Below are 530 nucleotides of genomic sequence, written 5' to 3'. Positions count from 1 at the left end.
CGCCTTTCGCCCCGGCGGCCGCGAGCAGGGGTGGGCGCGCTTTCTCGGGCTCGGAGGCGAGGTCTCCCCGAACGCGGGGCTCCCGTCCCCACTCCCGGCCCCTCTGCCCTCCCCACCTCTCGCCATGACGGCGTCTCCGGATTACTTGGTGGTGCTCTTCGGGATCACTGCTGGGGCCACGGGGGCCAAGCTGGGCTCGGACGAGAAGGAGCTGATCCTGCTGCTCTGGAAAGTCGTGGATCTGGCCAACAAGAAGGTAATTTCTCCGTGGTTTGTCCCGAGGCGAGGCGTGGGACGAAGAGTTTGTGGGAAAAGCGCGCTGGGGTGGGGAGGGAGGAAGCGAGTGCCCTCGTCTGCCCGCCTGGGAGCTGGACCGAGGCCTAGCGAACCCGGAGGGAAACCGAACTTGTTGGCCGAGCGCCTTGGAGCCTTCGGAACCTGGCCCAGGTAGAGAGGTCCGGCGCTGTGGATCCGGGTGGCCTTCTGGGCCCTGGGGTCCACTCCGGGGTCTTGGCGACCTGCCCCGGGGG

General features: G+C 68.3%; 1 protein-coding gene across 1 annotated transcript in view; it reads left to right on the top strand.

The window, feature by feature from the left end:
• The first annotated feature begins 6 nt into the window (after nt 1–6).
• Nucleotides 7–530, top strand: part of Esrp1 (epithelial splicing regulatory protein 1) — a 67,582-nt gene continuing 67,058 nt past the window's right edge. The window contains exon 1 of the mRNA XM_019206819.1: nt 7–256. Within this exon, the coding sequence (XP_019062364.1) occupies nt 125–256 (132 nt within the window). The 5' untranslated portion in view covers nt 7–124. The remainder of the gene's footprint in view (nt 257–530) is intronic.

The sequence above is a fragment of the Fukomys damarensis genome, unplaced genomic scaffold (genome assembly GCF_012274545.1).
Source record: "Fukomys damarensis isolate Sample0158 unplaced genomic scaffold, DMR_v1.0_HiC HiC_scaffold_5, whole genome shotgun sequence".
Taxonomy (NCBI): domain Eukaryota; kingdom Metazoa; phylum Chordata; class Mammalia; order Rodentia; family Bathyergidae; genus Fukomys; species Fukomys damarensis.
Note: the sequence above shows the minus strand (reverse complement) of the source record. Positions and strands in the feature narration are given on the sequence as shown.